Here is a 21,557-nt window from a genome sequence, read left to right on the forward strand (position 1 = left end):
GAGTACACCATTATCTGTATCTGTATCTGTATCTGTTCAACCAACTCAATTACCAGTATTCATATCTGTACTCAGAATGGGTCAGGTTTAACCAGAAGTGGGTATGGTTTAAACTGGAAATGTGTGGAACTGAACCAGAAGACCTTAATGGTATAGAGTAACAATGAGCAAGTACACCATTATCTGTATCTGTATCTGTATCTGTGTCTGTATCTGTTCAACCAACTAAATTCTCAGTATTTGTGGCTGCACTTGGAATGGGTGGGGTTTAACAGGAAGTGGGTGTGGCTTAAACAATGTGTGGGACAGGACCAGAAGACCTTACTGGTATCGAGTGAGGATGAGTGAGTACACCATTATCTGTATCTGTATCTGTATCTGTTCAACCAACTCAATTATTGGTATCCGTATCTGTACTTGGAATGGGTGGGGTTTAATCCAAAGTGGGTGTGGCTTAAAATGGAAATGGGTGGAACTGAACCAGAAGTTGGTATTTTAAGCCTGAAATTGATCAGAAGTTGCTATATTTATTATTTATTAGAAAACTATTTACAGAACAATCTCAGGATTGAGCTTCAGATCAGTTTTGATCATCAGCAGCACAGATATTGACACATTTTACTCGGCTGATAATCGTATTTGTACATTATCTGTACAGGATCTGTACAGGCTCAACCCTAGTATCGAGTACCACTACCCACCATGCGTCTGCCCTGTTCCCTATTTTATTTCCAGTTATCATCTTTTAGAAAAGGTGGAAGGGATAAAAGGGATAAAGGGATAAAGTGAAATCAAGCAGACAAACATACAGAAAGCTTTAAAATAAATGAAATCAGCAGAATAAACAGCAAAAAGAAATATCGTAAAAAAGTTTCTCTCCACTGTCATCTCTGTTCCTGTCTCTCATTGTCACTTTCCTCTGTATGGTCAGCGCACACATACTATACATGCATATCTTTCCAAATATACTGAGGAGCTTAGGCGCAAGTTACTAGCCACCCACACACACACACACACACACACACACACACGCATACGTTGACACATGTATGATGTGATAAGACTGTGTCTGTCCTTGGAACAGAGCTGTGTGTCTGGTGATAGCCAGTTTATGAAGTCATGATGAGAATGGCTGTAACTGACAGGCCGGTTGATCGTGTGTGTGTGTGTGTGTGTGTGTGTGTGTGTGTGTGTGTGTGTGAGCCTTTGCATGATGGTGTATACAGCCCTGTCAGTCATTGCATTGCCCTCCATCGCCCCTTTGCTGTCTTTCTCTCTTCTTCTCCAGTATCTTCAAGTGCCAGAAACATGCATTAGTGAGGAGAGAGGGATGCAGAGAGAGAAGGAGTGAGAAAAGAAAACAGATAGAGGGCGGAAAAATAAAAATAAAAAGTGAGTATGGCCGTGGTAATGTGTGACAGCGGAGTAACAAAGAAAAAAGAGGAGCAAGCTACTGATGTTAGTGGAAGTAAAAGGGCGTCGGAGAGAAAGGAAGGAGGATAAATTAAAATAGAGAGAAAGGGAATAATATAGAAAAATAGAAAGATGGGAGAAAACGAGACAAAGTGGGCAAGGGAGGGGGAGCGGGGGGAGGATGGGAGGAAGAGGATGAATAGGGTAATAATGGCTCAGTGTGAGAGCTGTTGTAGAAAAAGAGAGAACGGCTGAGTGAAGAAGAGAACAAAATGAGGCTGAGGGCACTCAGACAGATAGAATTAGACACACCGCAGAGGTTCAGTGTGTGTTTGCGAGTGTGTTAGTGTGCGTGTGCGTGCGTGCGTGCGTGTGTGTGTGTGTGTGTGTGTGTGTGTGTGTGTGTGACACGGGGAGAGTGTGTGCTTATGTTTTTATGTGTCCGTGTGTGCAGGCAGCTGTATTCTGTGGATGGTTTGCCACGTGTGCATGTGTTGTCTGTGTGTGTGGGGGGTGGGGGGGGGGGCAAGAAAGAGCATTTTTATGGTTTTTACGAGTTTTAGGAAATAGACAAATGTAATGGCACTCACTGGATAGCCGACTGTGACAGGTGGAGAGCTTCAGAGAGACATTCTTCGAGGTCTCCTGCTTTTTGTGAGTGTGTGTTTGTTGGCTCATTATGTTTGTGTGTGAGGGTGAGAGGTATGGAGGAAGAGCGTGTGAGGCCAGGCTAAATGAGAGTGTGATGGTGCTAAAAGACCAGATGATGACTGGAGCTCTAATGCTGCCTCCATCCTTCCACCTCTGCTGCTCACTCCCACATTTGTCTTCTCTCCGTCTCATAGAGTTGTCACCGACGGAGCTCCTCGCTCATTAGAAAGATGTTTTAATGCAGCAAAGGCTTAATGTGCTGTAAAGGTGTATCATACGCTATGTTCATTGTGTACTTATTATCTTGCGGTATGATCATATATCCTTTTCTCTCTCCTTCTGTCTCTCCCTCATCCCCCTCTCTTCCCATCACAGGCGGAGATTGTCAAGCGTCTCAGTGCCATCTGCGCTCAGATCATCCCTTTCCTCTCTCAAGAGGTAAGTGTCACCACCGCCAGACACACTTACAGATAAACACAAAATATGCACACACATAATCAGGAGACAATTATTCACACCCCAGGCCTGTATATAGATCATATTTTCTTTGCATTCAGAATAATTAATGAATGAAAATAATAATGGATGAAATTACATGCTGAGCAAAATATAAATTCAGAAGTTCGCATGATATTGACAAAAAGATTGATTTTAATTTGTGTGCTCACAATGTATCACAATGTAAAGGCCCTGATTCACCAAGCTGATGGTCGGCCGCCAATGTCGTGCCACTGATGGGCACCTGTTTTAGTTTTTGTGGTGTGTCCCATATCATTTGTACTAATCAGTCCTTGACTGATCGGTGTTGGAGATGGCAGACCCCGTTGGTGAATGAAACTTCTCTGATTGGCAGTTCAGCTCAGTGTACAAGAGAAACAGAAGTGAGGACAGCAAACAAATGGCTAAAGATAAGAAAGCTGAGATCGAAACAAACCTTTTATATTAGGTACAAGTATTTTTTCAGCCATTAAGCTCTTTAGCAGAAACGGTTCATAATTATTTATGAATTTTTTTGCTATAAATATAGAATTTGTTCTTTCAACATCGGGTTGTGTTGTCAGTGTTCTAAGCGACTATCTAGCGTGTTGACACCGTCCAGTCGGTGTTCAGGTTTCCCTTTTTGAATGACGAATACAGACTACCCCACACGGACGTATAAAGACAACTGGATACAGCGTAGGAGGCAAAACCCTGTTCATTCCTATGAAAGCTGCTCAGCGGTGCATGAAGCCAAAATGTTCAAATGCTACATATAAAATTACCCAGATGATTGGCACTGCCTCTGCATCATTGCGCCCATACCGCTAGCGCACCAGACACTTCCTCTGGCTGATCAGGTTACTTCTGGTTTAAGTCCGATTTATACTTCTGTGTCAAATTGATGCCGTACCCTACACTGTGACCTGATGTGCACCTCTCCAGAAATGTAACTACATGTCGCAGCGACACAGACCTTCTGTCTATTTTTGTAAGCTGAAACCATTTCCCTCAGTGGAAACAAAGCCTTTATTTACTTTTATTTCATAGATAAGAAACAATAAATTGTGAAGACAATAAAGCCTCCACAAAATATCATTTTAAGTCTTGTGTGTGATTTATCCTGGTTTCATATGAGCAGAGGAAATCTCCACTTGTCGCTAGGCTAATTTATACAATGTGAAGCGCCTTATAGCCTTGTGCTAATGACGTTATATTTGTCTGGAAAACGTGTTTAGACAGTTGTTTTGTCAGTGAACCTTGTGAGTTGTAATGGAGCTGAATTTTGTAACGTTACCTTTGTTAAATGTTGCGCTCAACTAAGCACCCAAATGTTATCAGACCAAATGGTTCAAATTCTGATAAACAAATCCCTGTGATGCTAAAAAAAAATGCATCCACTGATTTAAAGACCTTTCCAAGATGGGCCTAATGGCATCGTGTGATGAACTGAAGTTGGAATTCCAGTATTTGGTCATTTACATCGAAGCCCAGCGCTCTTCCTCTGGGCCTGCTGCACCCATCTGCTAGTATGGAGAGTTATTCTCTCTCACACAGGTGCAGAACATATGTGCCGTGGCTGTAGTCTTTGCGGTGCATTCAGGGCAACATTTAAGCTGAGACACAGGTGATTAAATAGTCTTCCTTTGTCACCATTAGTTCTTTGTTGTCGGTTTGGTGAATCTGGGCCTCAATACACTCATACAACAACAAATATTGCAAGTAAAACGTAATTATTATCATTACTGACTTTGAGGCTTTAGTTTGGAATTTCATCCCAGTTATTTCAAGCTACCTCGGTAAGTCATCCTCTGCTGGAAAAGCAAATCTGACAGTTGCAATTTAATTAAATATATCTTTATTAAACACAACATCCGGCTGATCATTAAGTGAGAGGAATCAGTCAGAAACATTGTCATCATAGTTTACCAGTGTGGCAAATACAGTTTACTGCATTAGGATTAAAGCAGCGTTCCTGTGTCTGAAAGGACTGTCGTGTCAGCTGACAATCAGTTGATCTTTGTGGCACTAATAATTTCATGCCCCATGGTGTGAACATGTGCTGTCAGCTGCATATGCCTCATATGTGGTCTTGTGGCTTTGCATCAAACGATCTGAGCAAGGTCAAAAGGGACTCGTATTAAACAAATATCTGTGTCACTGGAGACAATACAGAATTACTTATGATAGTATTAAAGCCAACTATGTAAATTACATAAAGAAGGCTATCTAGCTTTGAGAGTAATATTAAACTGTATTGTTTTCTCAACATTAAGATCCCATTATCATTAAATTAAATACAGCCACACGTTGCTTTGTGCCCTCTTATTATTCTACGAGATTATCACTATTTCTTGGTTTGTGCTTGGCCTCCATTAATTGCTTCTTGAAGCTATAATTTTGTATTTATATCCATTTAATACAGTTTAAGTAAAAGGAGCACGGTTGTTGAAGTTAAATATATTGTTGTAGTGTCGGTCTGACTGTGTGTGTGCTGGTTGCGTGTGTGTGAGTGTGTAGATCTGAGTACAAACCTGCAGACACACTTCTTTTTGTCTGGGAGTGTGAGTGTGCACTGATGAGTGTGCTCCCTGGAGACAGGAAGGTCACAGCTCTGTCAGTTTGATCAATATTGACACTGTGTGTCTGTTCTGTGTGTGGGTGTGAGTGAGTGAGTGTGTGTGCCAGCACTGTTGCACACATGCATATTTGCGATTGTGTGACTGATTACACTGGGATTTTGTGTAAACAGAACTGAGATTTTAGTTAGTGTGGCTTTGAGCATGTGTGTGTGCGTGTACAGTGTGTGTGTTTCTGTGTGTGACTCTTCTGTCAGTGTTTGCGCTGTGTGAATGCATGGTTGCCCAATCCAGACATTTATATTTATTCACCCTGTACAAGCAGAGTTTGGTTGTTTTAGCACCTTTTCTCAAGTTTGGTCTATTAGCAGGTCTCACAGTGTGATTACTGACCCTACATGTGATATACATTTTGTTTACATGTGTGTGTATTTATCTATACCAGCGTGTTTATCCTTACTTTCTTCCTGTGGTATTAAATGTGTGTGTTTATATGCTGTTTGTGTGTGTTTGTGTGCAGCACCAGCAACAGGTGGTCCAAGCAGTGGAGAGGGCCAAGCAGGTCACGATGGCTGAACTCAATGCCATTATCGGGGTGAGTCACCTCCATTCATCTTGACAACACAAACACACACACACACACCTGCACGTATAGGCATAGCAACTGAAGACTTGCCAACTAATCTAGCAGATGAAAGTCAGCTGATTAAATTCTTTAGTCACTGGTCTATAAATAGATAAAAATGGATCATCAAACAGGTGATGTAAGATGTAAACATCACACATGAACACAGCTAATGGACAGAGAAGGGTTTTCTTTTTTGAAAACTGGACTTTGAAAATTTATTTTTTGATGCATCATCGCATGTTTCATTTTATTATATCCACTGAAAGAGGCAGTCTGTTGGAGTCAGGTGTTAATCAGCGTCTCATCCAGACTGTGTGGTGTCCCACTGTTATTTGAAGCCCAGGGATCAGATGTGGCAGTGGTAACTGTGATGTTTCATCCTGTTTTACTGGACTCTGTTGCCAATTTTATATTAAGCTGCTCCCAGTAAAATAACTGGGAGCAGCAATTTTGAAGCTTCCGGCTGACAGAAGTTTAAATGAGTAACTACTAAAAATTTGGAGTAACCAGTCCAACTTGCCAAATAACACGACAAACATCATAGCTTTGGCTCAGTCTCTTGTGCAGGAACTCTTTTACAAAAACAGTCGAAGAACAGAAAGAAATCCAACACATTCTCACTCCGACCTCGTCACATATTGATGTTTGGTCACGGACCTTCCATGTTCAGATACGACGTGAAAGGTATCTTGGATGTGTTGGTTGTTGACATTCTGGGACGCCGTGTCAAGTTCTGCCTGTTACATGCATTGTCTTCTTTCAAAATAAACGCACTATGTAGGTACAACACAGCGAATTGATATATTTTTTCCTTCAACAACAAACACACGTGGTTAGGTTTAGGAAAAAATACCAGGGTTTGGCTTTATAATCTTACAGGACACAAACAACACTCTCCCGGGTGAAAGTTGGTGTTTGCTGGACCTAATGCCGACCCTGCTGGGACTTCTGCAACCTTAATTTTCGTTCTTATACCGCCACATGTCCCCCTGACCCCACCAAGTGCTATGAAACTATAAAGGCAACCAGCTGTGTATCATGCCGACGGCTTTTTTCATCAGTGTCTGATGCTGCAAGTCACCGGCCAAGCACAATATTTCCACGACTTCGGAGTGAGACCGGGTTGACAAATCAGTGATTGTCATCAGTCTTTCTTGTCAGAGTATGGATTATATTACTGCCTACTTACTGTACAACAACAGCACTGTGTACACTGCATTAATTACAACTCAGTATTAAGGTTTCTGTGTTAGATACTCTCCCTGGACGAAAGCTGTCATATTTAAATTAAACTGAAGCTAACATACAAACTGACACACACAATGTATTTTGATTTTCTGCCCAAACCTGACGGGGCCCAGTAGACCTGCCCAGTTCAGGCTGGGACGCGCTGTAATTTCTTAAAATTTCCTCTGGGTTGAATCAGGTCAGGTTTGCAATCCCCCAGTGCCAGACAGTGCTTTTTAATGCACACCTTACAGTCTGTGTAATGTGGGCTGTGTTGCCGTTAACCCATTATAACTAATGAAGATAGTAAGATTTAGGATTCATACCGACAAAGAATTAGAATCAGGGGGTCATTTGCTCACATGCACAATTCCAGGGCACTGCACAGGAGACACATTAAACTGGCCCTTCTCTTGTATAAATGGCAGGAGTTGCATTGGACTGGAGGGAAACAAGAGAAACCGAGAGAGAAGGGCTGCAAAGCAACGTGGCTGGCAGTGTTTGCCTCTGCTTCCCCAGTAGAGGGAGAGTGCGTAACATGCCGTGTGCATTCAAAGACAGGGATAAACTGAGGGGCACAGCCGGCTCTGCCAAACCGGTCGTGTGTGAAACGCAGATCTGACGACAGATTCTTGAAATAACAGAAGAAAGAAAAGGAGGAGAGGTCGTGCTAGGAAAGATAGCAGTCCTCGGCTTGTGATAAATGTTTTAGTTTTATTAGTTTTGTTTTAGTTTTTTATTTAGAGTGTAAATTCAGGTTTTTAATCAGGCCCGGGCCCAAAACTGCTGCCATGGTTTGGGCTCAGTTTGAGCTTCGACAGACACTGTTCCGATAGAAGCTCTAAACAAAATACATGCCTTAACTACACCGATAACTTTTGACACGCTCATAACACACCTACACTTAACAGCGCATGATCACCTGACCAAGGCCAACATATTATTATCACATGCTTGTCTGCACATATGTCTTAACATGCACACACAGATGCAGTGATGCTCCTGAGTGCCCTCGCAGACGGGGCTTTCCAGAGCTTGTCAGAGCACTGATCACATTACTGTCTACTTAAAGCCCTTTGTTTCTCCCAGCACTACAAACACCGCCGTCTCTAAGGTGTGTGTGTGTGTGTGTGTGTGTGTGTGTGTGTGTGTGTGTGTGTGTGTGTGTGTGTTTGTGTGAGTGTATGTGTGTCGAAAACACCGGCTTGACAAAACAACACACGGCAACACATCATAATGCTCCCCTCAGGATAATAGCCTTTCTTTATCTCTAGCTGCTCTTTTGCTCCCTTTACTCTCTCCATCCTCCATCATCCTCTCTTTCCTGCTTTGTCTTTGTGTTCGTTTTCTTTTTTGGGTTTTCTCATCTCTCCTTTTGTAATCTTTTATCATTCTCTTCCTCCCACTATGGCCTTGTCCTCATTTCTCCTCTCCCATTGTCTTTGACTACGTCTTATCTTTTGCTTTCTCTCCACTGCACACACTTTCCCTCCCTCTTCCTGTGCTCATTTACCCTCTCTCCCTATCTTCTCCCTCCCGTTCATCTAATTCTCCTTCACTTTTCACTGCCTCCACCGTGATTTCCCTCTGTTCCTCCCCATCATTTACTCCCTGACTCAAATATTTTCTTCCCTCTCTTTTACCTTCTCTGTGTTTTCCCTTGGCCTCTTTCTCAATCTTCCTCCTCCTGCCTTTCCCTCATAATAAATCCCATTCATCCCCTCGCCTCCTTTCACCGACTCTCCTTCTGTCTTTCACTTTCCATCTCCTCCTTCCTCCACTCTCTGTGTGTTTCCCGACCATTTAATTTCCTTCTCCTCCATCTTTCCTTTACCTCTGTCTCGTCCTTGGTGTCCATCTTTCTCACCTCTTAATCCACTAATCTCTTTAACATCCTATCTTCCCTCATCTTATTTTCCTCTCTCGCTGTTGAGCTCTCCATGTGGATTTCATTTCATTCACCTTCTCCTTTCCTCCTATCTCTCTCACCTCCCAACTTTTTTCTTCTTTGTTCTTTGCACTTTCTGATGTTTATTTTCTATCCGTTTCTTCTTCACCTTGTTTTTTTCTAACCAACCACCCCCTTGTATGATTCCATCCCTCCCTGACCCCTCCCTCCCCGTTCCCTCCTTTCCCTGTGGCCACAGCAGCAGCAGCTCCAGCACCTGTCTCACCATGCCCCTGGCATTCCTCTGACGCCACACCCATCGGGCCTGTCCTTGGGGGCGGGAGGCTCGGGGCTTCTTGCGCTGACCGGGGCCCTGGGGGTCTCGGCCCACCTCGCCTCCAAAGATGAGCGCAACCACCTTGATCCCGAACATCTCAGAGGTAAAGAACCGTGTACTTTTAATCCTCAGGTTTGTCTCCAAAAGATTTAAATGTTGTCTACAAGAACCAATTGTAGCCGGAGCAGTGGGGCGTTAAACTCTGACATTTACACACGTTAGCCTACTAATTAAAACAGATTCATGACAGGAAATTCAGCAATAATTGTTGTTCCTTGTTTGTCTGAAAATAAGTTGGACCATCTCACCTGACCTTGCGACTTAAAGTCATTGGCAACTGCTTTTATCAACTAGAAAACAGTTTAGCCATGGTTAGAAGGCCCAGAGCCATATCTTACACCTGGCACAAAGTGATGTACAGGGCAACGCAAATGTCCTTGCTAGTTTAGACCAACACAGCTGTCATTTTCATGGCCAGCGCCCACATTGTGTTAATAACAATGCTTGCGTTCATGGGTGTGTAGGTACAACCTGGCTCTTAAGCAAGGTTTATGCTTCTGCATACCTAGACGCAGAGGGCTTTGCGGAGGCATTGTGTCCCTCTGTGACCAACGCAGAGACGTGATGTGCACTTCCAAAAATTTGTAACCACGCGTCGAGGCAACGCAGACCGCAAGAGCTATGATTGGTCCTTCAAACTACATCATTTCCGGCATTTCCCAAGGTTTCACTTCCTGCTGCAGTACCACAACACTGCCATTACAGACCATTGGCGCAGTCGCCTCTCTCTTCGTCGTACCATTTGTAATAAGAGCATTTGTTGTTCAGTGTCGATCATTTCGAGCTCCAGCAACAGTCTCTCTCTCTCGGTTGCCATCTTCACTGTGACTAGAGCAAAGCCGGAAGATAAACAAACAATGAACGAGCAACAACCATAGACGTCACAGAGTCTAGGTATATAAAAGAACACAGCGCCCCCAAGGGTCAGGTGAATTCTTGGCGTACTCCTATTTTGAGGCAGACCTGGTCTAAAGTCAGAGTCGTGCTGTATCTTCCTGCTATTTAAAAGACATTAATATATGATACAACATTAATGAGGAACATATAAATTACATTCTCTTAAATGTGAACATAGTACAGAGCAGAGCTGCAGAGCAGCTGTCTGACTCCACATTATTAGAGACACTGTGCGCATTTACAAACAAGGAGCAGCGTAGCGTCATGGATTATTACAGAAGCTAAAACTAACTAGCAAAAGTAGTTGGACACACCCTAAATGCATTTGTGCCATGCACTTTAGATTGTTTAAGAAGAGCCCCAAAAGTTCATAGGAAGATATTCTGATTAATATTGGAGAAACACTGTGGTATTTAGAGCAGGATGTGAACAGGGCAGTTCAAATTGTGTAGTTAATGCAGAAGTTTTCACCCTTATAGCACTGAGTTACTCTAAAGTACCATATATCATAGTTACAGTGAAAATCTGTGTCCTTTCAGTTGTTTCAGGTCAGTGTACACAAAAGATTTCATCATTGAAAATCAATTAGACTATTCAACATGTTGAGAAGATGTTTAATAAGTTCAGTAAGTGAGGTGCTGAAGCAGACTCTGAGAAATCATACATAATAGAACCATTACAAACTGAATATGCAAAAATTAAATGTTTGCATTTCTGCATGTACACGTGAGCAGCAGTGAGAGAAACTTTGACTACAGCCACAGAATAATCATTTTCAATCAGATAAAATGCGAAGCAAAACTGTACATCACATGTGACTGGCAGCTTTTGTGTCATTTGAACAGGAAGTCACCTTTTGGACTGAATTTGAACTCGCTCATTTAGATTGCTGTCATAATATGGACAGACGTATTCAAGGCACTTGTGTAAATGCAGGAGAAACGCTTTCTCCCAATGAACTTTCATTCACCCCGATAGAATATCTTATCTTTGCGCTCCGTTTCAGGCACCAAGCCAAGAGAGACTTTCTCATGAATAAACTGAGAGCTAGAAAGAGATAAAAAAAGAGGGAACAAGTAAGAGTAGAAAGGGAGAGAGATAGAGAGATCAATGTGTTCATATTGGCGTGCTAAGCATCTGTGTGAGAGCTTATGCGTGTCTGCAGCTGTGTGTGTTTCTGTTCTTACATAGGAGAGGAAGAATAAGTGAAAAGATAGTGAGCGTTGAAAGAGGCAGCAGGGGAAGACAGCGAGCTTTGTCTGGTTGGAGAACAGAGAGAGGGAAAGATAGAGAGGCTGGAATCGGGCACAATAGCGGGTCTGTATCTTTATTAGAGAGGAGCAGCCGTAGTTCAGCCTAACCTTGGCTGACTGGGGGACTGTTGTTATTATTATCAGGACTGACGTCAAACTTTCTCTCTTTTCCCCTTTACCCCTCTCCCTCACTCCCTCTTTTCTCTCTACTCTGTTCTTTTTCCTTACCTTTCTCCGCCCCATCCCAGAGGGAGCACCCAGCAGGGTGAGTAGTTGTGTATGTGTGTACTGTACGTGTCGTCTACACTCACATTTCAGTGCATGTGTGTATGTGCGTGTGTGTGCGTGTGACAGTGATAAACTGAGGGGAAATGGAGACGCACTGTAAAGTGGCCTCTAAAAAAAGGCTGTGTGGTGCTGGAGCTCAGCCAGAAGCGGCACAATAGCTGCTCAGCGCTATCAACCTTGAGCTCCTCAAGGTTTCCTCCATCACACTAACATCTGAGCTCACAGCATTTTGCTGTTATCTGGAGGAGAGTACAAATTGAGTGAACGGATGAACAAGCAACTGTTTGTTTATCAGCACCACAAATGTTCTGGTAATCTACAAGACTTACAGAACAAGTGAAAGGATTAAAATCAAGTTAATGGCAACTGCTGCCCGGAGCATGCCAGTCAGTGTTTGTGGAAACAAGTGTCTCTTGCTTAAAAGTCTTTACTTGAGTGTGCTGTGTATCCAGTGTATGAAATGTCAACTACAGGAGGCCCCTTAATGTCTGATGTAAAATTTAAATACCAAATATCACACCACTGAGATCCATTTGAAAAGATGTTTCCCAACAGAACTTGTTCTGTTCTATTGTTAGTTAATATTTGGTGAGAGTTGCACAACTGCCAGTACTGCAGGAGGGGTGGGGAGTGAAACCTATTCAGACGAGTCCTTTGTGTGCATTCTGTTAACTTGTGAAACCACTGTACTGGAAAACTAAACTTGTGTTGATATGAATGAAAGAACAGTCTGAACAGTCCATGACTGGTGTGTTTTTGTGCTGTCACCTTAAAGACAGAAACATGTACTTTGCCTGATATCAGACAGAACTGTCAACTCGTTACACTCAGTTTACAGCTGCAGTCTGGAACTGCATCTATACTTACTGATTTCTGTGGGAGGGGGATTCAGTTTTCCTTAACCCAGAGGGATACAACCTGCGGCTCTGGAGCCACATGCAGCTCTTTTTTAACCCCTGTTTCCACCAAACACTTTCAGTATGGTACCTTTGGAACCAAAAGTACCTGGACCCTATTAAAAATATTTTTCAATACTCATCTGTGTGAAGAAGTGAACATCCAACGTCAGAATTAATTACTAACGAGCAGAACCACACGGCCGGACTCCACCGGCTGCAAACCTACGTCACGTCAGCGTAGCGTCGCGGCGTATTCATTTGGGCTCCACTGACTGCGCACGGAAGCAACACATAGAGACGCCAGCAGGGTTGTTTACTGTTTGCCAAGCCGAGAGGCTGCATGTAGGCTGCATGAAATGTTAAAGCATTTTCCATCTAAGTTATTACATATATTTGAGTTATCTACAAGTTTACTGTACTGTTTGTCATCTACTCGCTTTCAAATGTCCGCCACGGACATTTACACAATGTCACGGATAAACATGGGTAAATGCATGGAAAAAATCATCACATATCACCTCTGATAATGGTTTATTCATTTAAAAACACATTGTGCTCGTTTAGCACACTATTTCTTATAGTTTTTATCTGCTGGAGAGTCGCGTAGGGGAGCATAGCGCGACAAAAATAGAAGAGCCGCGTAAAATAGAGAGTTGTCGTGCGACAGACGGGGGTTGTCATGCTGCTCCCGTTGCCAATGGAGCCGCTGTAATTGCTTAACAGGGTGGCGAGCTGCTACGGGACTCGCGCTGCAGTTAACACTACTAACAGCGTGAGTTAATGTCTCTGCACATGTTGAGCTTCCAGCTATGTTAATACAGACACAGGCTAATAAAACAGCTAATATAACATGATGAGTTAGAGTTGTTCAGACCACTTTTGGACTTGTTTGCCCACATATTTGTACCAAGAGGTCTTTGGATCCGTTCTGCTACTACGTCTGCTTCTTCTTCTTCTGGTGGACCAGGTGCGTTAAGTGCGTCTTTACGATGCATACCACCACCTATTGCACTGGAATTGTAACGACAAGCTACATTCACAGACACTGAGTCCCATTATAATGTGTTTATGAGCGAGGTCGAACAGGTAGCGCCAAAAGCAGAAAAATCTATATGTTAATTTATTCGTGGCGCACCGCCACAGATAAATGAATGTATGGGAAACACTGGATTTAGTGGCATCTGGTGATGAGGTTGCAGATTGCAACCAACTGAAACTTCTCTCATGTGCCAAGTGTGTATGAGAACTGTTGTGGTTGATGCAAAAACACAAATGGCCTATCTAGAGCCGGTGTTTGGTTTGTCTATTCTGGGCTACTGTAGAAACAACATGGCAGACTCTGTGGAAAAGGACCCTGCTCTAAGGTTATGAAAACACAACTATACCTATTTTCAGATGATTATACACTAATGAAGACATAGTTATAAATATTATATGCCGTTTCAGCCAGTAGATGCCCCTAAATCCTACACACTGGACCTTTAAACCAATCACAGTCTTCTTGAGCGGCGCAGGAGGCCCAGGATTCAGCGCCGTTGCAAATTAGTCAGGAGGGAACTTGTTTTGGTGGAGAGGGGAGTGCTGGCATTAAAATGGCTAAATCCCTACAGAAGAAAACACCACTAAAACATTCAAAGATATTTTAGTGTGTAGGTTGCTAGCTTGGGGTTGTTCTTGTTGTTTCACGCACAGAGCTAAAACCAAGTGTGGAGATAGGTAGGGCTATGCAAGACGAGTTTCACAAAGCAACAGGGGTTTTGAAAATGGTAACATACAGGAAGCATGTTACGGTCTGATATAGGAGGCCAGTGACAGTCTGATTATCTTCTAACACGATGCATGTTGCTGTCACACTGATTTATACATTAATGTTACTTGTGCTGGACGGAGTGACTCAGTGTTCAGTAACACAGACGAGGCTGTTTGAAGCTCATATCCAACAGTCTGTTAATTAAGTGTGAAGGTGAGATGTGACCGTGCGGTGGCTCAGGTTACCTTAATTGATGGGTTTAAAGAAAAAACAAAATCCATCCTCAGAAAAATCGAGTGAATGCAACATGCAGTGAAACATGAAATGTATACAAGTGTTCATCTTGCCTCACAGGTTTTGCACATATTTTATGTCACTGTAGTTCAAAGTCCCCGTTAATCGCCTGGAGAATTAATGCAGTGCAAACGGGCTGATTGAAATTCAGTGGACGTCTATGGCTTGTCCTATTCTCTCTGGCTGCAGATTGCTCTGCTTTATGGAAACCGTGTGAACACTTGCGTACTGTACTGGCTGCAATGGACAGCTGGCCTTCATCAGTGTAACTGTTGATAACACAGAGAGGAGGGGGGAGATGAGGGTTAGAGGGAGATGGAGAGTGAAATTGGAAAAGGAAGGAGAGAGGGAGGGAGAGACTAAAGAGGAAGAGAAAAAAGAGCAAGAAAAATAGGGAGGGGAAAGGTTGTTAAAAAAATACCAGCAAGTCTGTGTTCTGGCTTTTTATTGCGAAATGAAAATGATTTAAAGGCGCTACTGACTTAACTTTCCCTCCCCCTCCCTCTATCCGCAATGAAACCCTTAGCATAATTTAATTGCTAAACACAATGCTGATTGTTAAGCACCAGGAAAATATTTCTCATATGAGTTGAGGTTTGTGCTGAACTTAGCCGAGCTTTACAGCGTTTGGAGAGGGAGGGGAGGGGGATGGAGAGGAGGCAGGGGAGAGATGCATATCAATTGGCATTTGTCAGAGAGCTCCGCATCAGTAAAACATGTTGGAATTTTAAATGGAGGGGAAAAAAGGGACAGCGAGAGGAAGTCAGGAGGAGAGGGAAGAAGAAGGAGGAGGAGGAGAAGAAGAAGAAAGAAGAGAGGGAAGTTTGTTGAGCCGCACTGAGGTCCATTGTGTGGTTTCTCCTCTCCTCTGTCCAGCGCTCCTTCCTGTCGGCCCCGTGGGCTCCTTCCTGTGTGACTCATTGGCGTGTTAAACCCTCACTGTTCTTGTCCTCCCCACAGGGGACAGAGAATGACAAGTGGCCCTCGCCGAACCTCTGGCCCCTGCCCCAACGCAAAAACAACACAATGCTTTGATCGGCTTTTCTGAGTGCTGAGCACCAGGCCAGGCTGTATTGTAAATATTGTAAATATGCCTGCACAGCTTTATTGCCCAATAATGAGAGTCATATTTTACATGAGGACTGGTGTGTCGAGGGGAGAGCACTAATTAGCTTTATACGCTGTCTCGTGTGCTTCTGTGGTTACATCTTAACCTGTGCTTACATCTGCTGTTCTTGCTGTGTGTGTGTGTGTGTGTGTGTGTGTGTGTGTGTGTGTGTGTGTGTGTGTGAGACATGTTATCGTGTGTTTTTATTGGGCTTTCTGTTAATGTTTGCTTTTCCTTCGATACCCAAGCTTATGTCCACAGAGTGATTGTGCGTGTGTCTTCACATCATGCAAACGTGGGTGTGTGTGTGTGTGTGATGTACCATGTCATTTTGGTAAAACTTCTCTAATGATCAGTTTTTACACCTCTGTGTCAGATGCGTCTCTGTCTGCGTCTGCAGCAGTATCAGCAGTATCATGTGTGTGTTCACATTTTTGTTTGTGTCCTTGTCTTTCTCCAGAGTAAGTCAGTGTCATCAACAGACAGTCAGCCCGCCGAGGAGCGCCAAGGCCCATCAGGAGGCTACTCCTCCTCGCAGGGAGGAGCTGAGGCAAAGCGGAGGCGCTGTGATGACAAAGAGCCCCTTCCACCACACTCCTATGTACGTGTCTGTGTTTGTCCTTGTCCTTTTAAGATGAGATAAGTTGAGCTTTAAATGATGACCAAGGGGAAACTAAGTAGTTGCATCAGCACACTTAGGAAAAGAAACACAGGAGGGACACGTATATAAATAAAAAAAAAAAAACATGCATATTAATGCTATTAATGTGCTGTAGATGTGCATGCATCATGCTGCTTTTACATGGAATCAGGCAGACAGTAGACAGAAAACACCTTTGGGACGGCAGGACAATAAAACAGAACACATATGATGATATGTTGCCATGGTGACTTTTCAACTTTTGTTTGCAAAGAATGGAATAAAATTTATTCTATGAGATTATTTAGTGTTTATTATCTTGTGTAATCTTCTAGTTATGTCCTCTAAGTGTCCAGACCACCCACGTTTTGTCTTTGTGTGAAAGAGCTATGTAGCATTTATTTATTTATTCATTTTCTGTAATCACTTACCCTGATGGGGGTTGCGGGGGGCTGGAGCCCATCCCAGCTGACAATGGGTGAGAGACTGGGTACACCCTGGAGAGGTCACCAGACTATCACAGAGCTGACACTCTATAATAATAGGAATTGTGCAAATTTGCAGGAAAGCCCAATCAGTCTTTTTTCAGCATTGGCAGTATAAAAACAAAATTGGGGAGTGCAGCAAAATGGCGCCTACCTACTTTTGTTTATACAGAATGCGCCTTTTTCAGGGCAATGGGGGGGGCGTTAGCAAGAAACACAACGTGTAGCTCAGCCTGTGACGTAAACAGTGACGTGGGAGGGAAGCCGTGGCTGGTCAGTCCTTGGGTGTTTCTCTCATAAGTCGGCCCGTCCTTCACCGTCCCCGTCATTTGATAGTTAATGGCCTCTTTGTTTGAGAGGGCAAGGAGGGCGCGCAATTCTTTGTCTCCCCAGTTGCTCATCTTTACAGTGTCTGTCAGGTTTGCGTTTCCCTCTTGCTACTAGCTGCTCATTCCTGCTATCAGCTGTTTCCTGTTAGTCCACCGCCAGTGGGTCGCACGTGTGGCATCATCAACAGCTCCTCCCACAAGTCATGAACAGCCCCTCCCGTTGCAGAAGGCCGCCTTGGTCTGTTTAGACTAAAAGGGTTCCGCCAATGTGACTCCCCTACGAGGCAGAAAATTGGGCACCTCGGATCAACTTGCCAATCCAGCTCTGTGTGTCTAAATGCTCGCAACTTGCCGGCAAAACGGCCCAACATTCACTGAAAATCTGGCAGTGTTAAAGGGGCTATAGAGACAGACAACCATTCACACCCACAGGCAATTTAGAGTCATCACATAACCTAACTGGCATGTCTTTGGACTGTGGGAGGGAAGACGGAGTACCTGGAGAAAATCCACGCTTACGCAGAGTTCGAACCAGGAACCCTCTTGCTGTGAGGCGACAATGTGAAACACTGCACCACCGTGCCGCCCACATCCGTAGCTACATAACATCCGGTTGTAAATTCTGTCACAGAAGATGACAAAAAATTTAAATATTTGAGTGTAAATGCTGTTTACCGTTACTGTTGCCAGTATTCTCTGCTGGCCTCACCATATTTAGCGTCATGATATCCAGTTTGCTGTCTCCCTGATTCCACATGAATGCAGCATTTATTTTTGTTTTTTCAAATATAAAAAAAGCCACCAAAGACATCACAAAGTGCATGTGCATCTGTCTGTGTGTGTGTGTGTGTGTGTGTGTGTGTGTGCGCGTAAGGCATCGCCTATGACATTACAGACCACACGGGTCGGGGGGGGGGGGCCGCGGCCAATTAGAGCCGTGTTTGGTTTGGATGGGTCCAATGGGGAAGAGCAGGGAGCCACAGGCGATGTAATGCCAGAAGAGAGACGGCCAAGGCAGATAGCTGTAATGAATTAGATGGCTGTGTGTGTTTGCAGTCTGGAGGATTGATTGACACTGGGAGTCTGTCTGTGCAAGACGGCCTCCAGCTAAATCGGTTTGGCACCAACAACAACAGTCCAAATCTTCCCATTAGTTCAGAGCGAGAACAAGCACAGATAGTTTCCACTTTCTGAATGTTTTTCCTCTCTTTCTGTCTGTCGAGCCACATTACAGCTCCCATCTCTCTCTGTTTGCCTTTTCGCTCTTCTATATCTCTGTCTCTTTATCACCGGCTCTCAATTTCTTGTCTTTCCCCTCGCACTCTCCATCGTCTTCCTGTTTTCTTTTCCTTTTTATTCCATCTCCCGTGTCAAATTTTCTTTTTCTTTTTTTCTCTTTCCATTCCTCTCTCTTTCCTTCTGTTACTGTATTTTTGTTCTAGGAATAGGCTGTATGCATAGCCCTGTTTTGCCTCTGTATAATTAGGTACTGATGTCACTCTACACTGATGTCAATAGGAATATCAGGCCATGATCACATCAAAGAGCTGTTGCCATGGTGACTAAGTGCCATCGTTCTCACCCCAGAAAAAGGGATAGAGAGATGGAGAGAGAGATGGCTAGACGGAAAGCTAAAATGTGCCACGGATGGGGAAAGAGCAACAGTATGTGTGCGTGTGTGTGTGTGCGCGTGCGTGTGTGTGAGAGAGACAGATAGAAACAGTGTTTGTATGAGGGAGACGTTGGGTGAGAATATACAGTGTATATATATATGGTATCCAGTATCTCTGCATTAAATGTTGCATGGAGGACAGACACGGGAAGAAAGCAGAGAGCAGCGGTATTGATGTATCGATCTGTGTGTGCACTTGTGTGTGTTTTTTTTGTGTGTTTCCATCTTTATTATTAAAGTTCTCAATGTACACCTTCAGTAGACTGTATGTCTTTGTGGCTGAGAGGGATAAAAAGCAACCAGTTAAACACCTGTCTTATTTAAATGGATAATAGACATTTGGAGAATGTTTTAACTTTCTTATATCTGCTCTGCTCTTCAGGACAGTGATGGAGACAAGAGTGAAGACAATCTCGTAGTGGACGTCTCCAATGAGGTAAGTCGCCTATCTGTATGTAAATTATGTTTGACACCCTCGTACTTAATCAAGTGAGTGTTACCAGTATTTTTATATCAACAATGGACTTTGTGTGAAAGGGTTCACTTGAGCTCCTTTCCCACTGCACAAAAAGTGCTGCTGTTTTTATTAACCCCTGGCTTGATTTCTTCCAAAAACTCTGAAAAAAGGCAATGAGCAAGAAGAAATGACCCCAAATTTGCAAGAAATTAGTAAAAAGAGAAAATTGAAAACAAGAAAATTAGTTTAAAGAAAATAAAGATAAATACAAGGAAATGACTTGGAACAAGTGCCTGAAAATTCCAATAATGTGAATTATACATATCGTTTTCCAAAGCTTTTTTCTTTTTTTCCTATTTTTTAAATTTTAAATAGTTTTCTAACTATGTTTTTTGTGATTTGTGGGACATTTCTTACTAAGTTGCTCATTATCTTTTTCCATGTTTTTGAAAGAAATTGCATCGATTTACTCAGGGTTCAAAGGTTTAAATACTCGTGAAAGGCACCTGAAAGCAGCACAAAAAAGTGATACTGCTCCTGCTTTCAAAGGGTTAAATGAGAGAGGTTACAATCGCCATTCACCCCTACATGACCCCTGCAATAGTCACAGGAATTTCTGGGCTCTAGCTCCGATCAACTCTGATCAGCAGCGATGGAAATACAACACCTGGGTGGATGCGCTAATTCTAGCCTCTCTACCAGTGTGATGCAGTGACGGGCCTTCACAAATTCCACCCATCTCCATCAACATAGCACTCTAACTTTGTTTCAAATTAGTTGGCACCATGGTTAAGAGAGACTGGGAAAAGGAACAGATATAAAAAAAGGAGTACACGCCGTAACATTTTCACTGGCCTTCACGCACTTTCTGCTGTTTACTAACTGCTTTCAGGGCGGTCCATGGCGCCAAATGTGACAAGCCAGTACAAAAAAAACCCAGAAAGGCATACTCGTCCACTGGCATTGGGAAAGCAGTCTATCACCTTTTTAATGGGTTTTCCTGTGTTAAAAAAACCTGCATACACGCACTGTTTTTGGTGTTTAAAGGGTATTGTAGTGAACAACCCACAGAGAATTATAACTGGACTCTGCTCTTCCCCTCAGCTCTACAGAGCATTCTTGCAACTCTCAGCTCAATATCTTCTGTTTTTTTTTACAGCCCATAACTTTACTCTTCTGGTTTACCGTCACTGCTCTTTTCAACTTTGTTTTCAGCTGGAAAAGAAAAAATCTGATAAATCCCCCTGTACATTACCACCTCAGCACCAAATGGCAGACAAATTGAATACCTAACTTGTAAATGTAGTGAAACATTTAGCAGCTAAAGAGTTAGATATTTTTATTCAGGAATTGGTGGAGACCCAAACAGAGCCAAAAGGAGAGTGAAAACTAGACTTGTGTTAGCAGGGCAGCCAGAAAACCAACTTCAGATGAATGTTAATGTCGCTGAGTGTCTGCTGGATGTGTGAATAAGCAACTCTTTGATAATAAATTCACCATATAAACTAAAAAAGTAACATAAAAAATTAAAAGCCTAGTCCTAATTAAACGTCTAGTCCCTTTTACTAGCCCGTTGTGGCTACACTTTTTGAAAAATAAGGCCTGTCTGAATTAGGCACCTGGTCTGGTTGCCAAGCAGTTCATTCTTTTTATAGAAGTTCTTTGGATATACTAACCAGGTTGTTGGCTACCTCAAATTATGTGTCCATTCCTCGATGATTCTTGAGTTATTCATATTCCTTGGATGCGCTGTCTGTCGGTGCTAGATCAAATGAATGATTCATAATTGATACATTATTTGAAGCCTAATTTTTAAACAAGTAATATTCACACTGGTTTAAATAAAAGATTTGATTGTATTTCCCATCATTGCTGATTAACAGTTGTGTGAAAGGAATTTAAAGGCCTGTCCCAAATATAGGCCTGCTGATTTCAGTATGCAAATAATAGCCCGGGCTATTAATTGAAGTTATACAGTAATGATATTTAAGAGGCCACAAACTGACTGACTGAAAGCTCATATCTGTTTGTGTGCATGCCAGCACACACATTAACACGTTAGCTTACCCTCTTGAGGTGTATTTGGTTGACAGCTTTATCTCATCAGTATTTAAATAACATCTTGGATTGTCTCTAAAGCTAATTAGTGTATAAAATAATCTGGGGCCATGCCTGGCAGTTCAGTATAGAAGACAAAAATTCAACATTTTTGTTTTAACTCCTAG

General features: G+C 42.9%; 1 protein-coding gene across 2 annotated transcripts in view; it reads left to right on the forward strand.

The window, feature by feature from the left end:
- Positions 1-21,557, forward strand: part of tle2b (TLE family member 2, transcriptional corepressor b) — a 127,150-nt gene that overhangs the window by 83,604 nt on the left and 21,989 nt on the right. Inside the window, exons 5-10 of one of the 2 annotated variants that reach the window (XM_049588712.1) lie at positions 2,440-2,502; positions 5,641-5,715; positions 9,123-9,303; positions 11,659-11,675; positions 16,210-16,350; positions 19,258-19,311. In XM_049588712.1, the coding sequence (XP_049444669.1) occupies positions 2,440-2,502; positions 5,641-5,715; positions 9,123-9,303; positions 11,659-11,675; positions 16,210-16,350; positions 19,258-19,311 (531 nt within the window). The remainder of the gene's footprint in view (positions 1-2,439; positions 2,503-5,640; positions 5,716-9,122; positions 9,304-11,658; positions 11,676-16,209; positions 16,351-19,257; positions 19,312-21,557) is intronic. The other variant, XM_049588714.1, reaches the window with a different exon arrangement.

This window comes from Epinephelus fuscoguttatus, linkage group LG10, assembly GCF_011397635.1.
Source record: "Epinephelus fuscoguttatus linkage group LG10, E.fuscoguttatus.final_Chr_v1".
Lineage (NCBI taxonomy): Eukaryota > Metazoa > Chordata > Actinopteri > Perciformes > Serranidae > Epinephelus > Epinephelus fuscoguttatus.